Raw genomic sequence first — 3,513 nt, forward strand, 5'->3', positions numbered from 1 at the left:
TAAGACACTTGATGTATATATAGCCACCATTAAAATTAAAGGTACAATCCATGGAAAAACTAGAAAAAATAAGCCCAAATATTTAGTTGTGAATTATTGGTTTGTACATGGGACTTGTAGGAGTTCTGTTGCTTTTCCCAAACACTACCACAAAAGAGTCTGTGATTCCGGTAATGGACAAAAGAGTTCGACGTCATCAATGGAAAAGAAGATAGCCAGCTAAGGCTACTATTACAGATAGGACTAGACCAGGCTAGCAGAGCATCATCAGTTTGCATCAGAACAGAAGGGGTAGGAAAGATCAAAGTAACATATATAGACTTTAGTGAAGAACATGCACCAGATGAACCAGCAGCAAAAATATGTTTTATCTTCGAAGTTTAAAGGGACAGGAACAGAGATCGACTTGTTCACGATCATCAAATCATAGAGCTCTGCGGAAATCACTGATTTCAGCATCATGCATGTGCCCTAAACGACCGGTGAGTCGACCTTGATCTCCCTGCCTGCAAGGAAGAAGAAGAAGATAAGCTAATAACTATATATCGCCGCAGGTGCATCTCTCAGCGCCCTGCAAACCCAGGCGATTCAAGCACAAGCATATCCTTTTCCTCTCTGATGAGTGATGAGGAGGTTGTACTCTCTTTTTAGGTGTAGTCACTACTGATGTTCGCATGCCCTAAGATCTCTCCGCTTGTTGCTTCTGCTTGTTCTTGCCTCGTCGGCAGTGGAGACTGTGACGGTGAAGGCGGTTGCCTCGGCGGGCCTATGGATAGGTTGAGGTCGATGCCACCGTCGTTCGGAGCAGATGCGCTGTCATCGTCAACGCTGTGGCAGGCTCCAGTACTGGTCTCCGGCGAGCAGCTGGACCGCGCTGACAGGTGGTCGTGGCGATGGCTGCTTGCTGCGGCAGCGGAGGTGGAGGCACCGAGCGGTCTGTGCGTCTTGGGGTCGATGCCGCGGGCGATGAGCTTGCGCTTGATGTGCGTGTTCCAGTAGTTCTTGATCTCGTTGTCCGTTCGACCCGGCAGCCGCCCGGCGATCAGAGACCACCTGTTTATTTGTTTCACCGTAACAATGAACAATCAAGAACATAATATATGCATATACATGTCATCATCAGATAATTGCTTCAACAACAATCTGTCTGATAATCTACTGTGATCATCACACCAGTAACTCATGTAAACGTACTTGTTTCCGAGGAGCCCGTGGAACCTGATGATGAGTTCGTCTTCCTCCTCGGTGAAGTTGCCGCGCTTGAGGTCTGGCCGGAGGTAGTTGATCCACCGGAGGCGGCAGCTCTTGCCGCAGCGCAGCAGGCCCGCCGCCTTGGGGAGCGACCGCCAGCAGCCTTCGCCGTGGGCCTTGATGTAGGCGACGAGCCGCTGGTCCTCCTCCTTGGTCCAGGCGCCCTTGTTCGTGTGCGCCTTCTCGCAGTACGGCGACCTCCCCATGTCTCAAACTCTGAATCTTCTTCCTACGTGTTCGATCGCAACACTGCAGGTGTCTGGTGGTGACTATGTTGTGAGAGTAGAGTGAGAGGACGAGGTTTATATGAGGAGGAGAGAGAAAGAGGGCCCACTGACACGGATCATCGCCCCGTGACATTTGACTGAGTAGGTATATGATAGAGAGAGAACGCGCACGCACAACCCTAGAGATGAATTTGGTGGTATCTCGATGGCTTCAAGCTCCTTTCTTGAATAGTCTTTTTATACTATAGGCTTTTTAGATGCTCGTCTTGTGGTAGGTATCCATAGTTGTTGTTCTGGCGTCAAACATGCATGCATTGTTGCTATGGACGACATCAATAATTCCTGGCTTCTTTCAGAACTTTTCAGTGTTAATATGTTTTAAAATGTTTAGGTTGATGCATGAAAGTTTACCTGTACATATTCTATCAACAAGTGCTTAGATTAGATTACATCTCTGGGCGAACTTTTGGTTTTGAGACAGGTGGCGGAGGCTCCTCTGGACAATGAGATTTTGTTTGTGTGTGTGTGTGTGTGTGTGTGTGTGTGTGTGTGTGTGTGTGTGTGTGTGTGTGTGTGAACGTGCTCCGCACATGTTTGAAAAAAAATCTGGAGGATGAATAGCTATTTTTTTCAGTAAAACAAATGGAACTTGGATTTTAATGGGGTACAACGACACAGAATTTTTTTCCCACAGAGTTACTAATGGGAGTGGAAGATAACATATCAGAAGGACATTATATACATGTTACTCATGATACAAAGGGTCCCTTCTTGTACAAATGGAACCAGTTCCAAATTGGAGCATGCTATACTCAATAATTCAAACTTGTTTCCATCATTTGTTTTGAATGCATGTAATTAAGATATAGTCTAAGCTAGGGTTTTTGTTGAACACAAAGGATATTCCTGATTGTAATGCTGGGGGTCACCGTTGTTGCAAATGCCTCTCTACCACTTTATAACACCAGATGATTCAATGGCCACGACACAATCCAGCAGATTGTATGCACACAAGACTTTGAGAGCAAGAGATTGCTTTGTTTGCAAGCCACATTATTCACTGGGTGCAAGACAATAACGTGCCCTTAATATCAAGGGCTAGTTTTGGGGCCATATGTAACACCCATAATATATATTGGATTTCAATAACTGACATGATAAAGTATATCATTTTTCCATATTTCTAAATTAGTATGACATAATATAATTGTTACCTCCTTTCTTCTTGGACAAAGACAAGTTAGCTAAATATGGGAACATTTGTCAACACATAAACTAAGTTTCTAGGGAATTGAAATGGAAAAGTGATTATTCAATCACTGCCGCACCCGGCCCCCATAATATTTAACTTTAGGATGTGAATAAATATGAAAAACACAAACTTTTCATATTTCTACCATGGTGGGTTTCTACCATCATTTGCCGCTTGTACAAATGGAACCAACTACAAAGGAGCCACCAAAAACCAACCATGCATGTGTGAGGACCATATCACCGAAGAGGGAGTGAATTGGACTAAATTTTTAAAACAACATGCTTATAGCCTATGCAAAAATTCTAACCCTCTTTGCATCTTGACACCTAAGTTTTCTAAAAAAACACACTAGCTAGTCCTTAGGGTCAACAGCCTAAACGGATCCTTAGCATGATAACTAAAGGAGTAAATGATGGGTGGCTCTCTGATTGGTTCACAATCCTCTCTATAAAGTACGTAGTAGTAAGGGCCTACGTAGCTAGCTTACGTGGAGGTGAGAGGCAAAAGCAAAGATTATATTATTTTTCTATGTATTATTGGACCCACATGTTCCTCTCTCATATTTTTAGACTATGTGAAATAAATCCGCTATTTGTCCGTCGCTAGTGACTACACTCTCTCCTACTTTTTTTCTATCCACATCAGAATAGCTAGCTAAATAGCTAGCTGTTGGGGACGCCCTAATAACGGGGTGGAAGAGTAGCTCCAAATTTGATGGTAATACTTATATATAGGGTGAAGGGATTGCTAGCAGTTGGACAAAGTTGACACCGGATGATC

The 3,513-nt window shown here is 43.9% G+C and overlaps 1 protein-coding gene across 1 annotated transcript; it reads right to left on the minus strand.

The window, feature by feature from the left end:
- Window positions 1-292: 292 nt before the first annotated feature.
- On the minus strand, window positions 293-1,511 carry LOC136508869 (myb-related protein 330-like). Its single transcript, XM_066503644.1, has 2 exons — window positions 1,195-1,511; window positions 293-1,053 (listed from the first exon to the last, which is right to left on the minus strand). The coding sequence occupies exons 1-2, from the start codon at window positions 1,455-1,457 to the stop codon at window positions 648-650; spliced, it is 669 nt and encodes a 222-aa protein (XP_066359741.1). The 5' UTR covers window positions 1,458-1,511; the 3' UTR covers window positions 293-647.
- Between the last annotated feature and the right edge of the window lie 2,002 nt (window positions 1,512-3,513).

Source organism: Miscanthus floridulus, chromosome 15 (assembly GCF_019320115.1).
Source record: "Miscanthus floridulus cultivar M001 chromosome 15, ASM1932011v1, whole genome shotgun sequence".
Taxonomy (NCBI): domain Eukaryota; kingdom Viridiplantae; phylum Streptophyta; class Magnoliopsida; order Poales; family Poaceae; genus Miscanthus; species Miscanthus floridulus.

Excerpts from the sequence above, each read along its gene's own strand:
- LOC136508869 (XM_066503644.1), bottom strand. The coding sequence starts at position 1,457 with ATGGGGAGGTCGCCGTACTGCGAGAAGGCGCACACGAACAAGGGCGCC. Across the intron at positions 1,054-1,194 it reads CACGGGCTCCTCGGAAACAA|GTGGTCTCTGATCGCCGGGC; the intron begins GTACGTTTACAT and ends ACAAATAAACAG.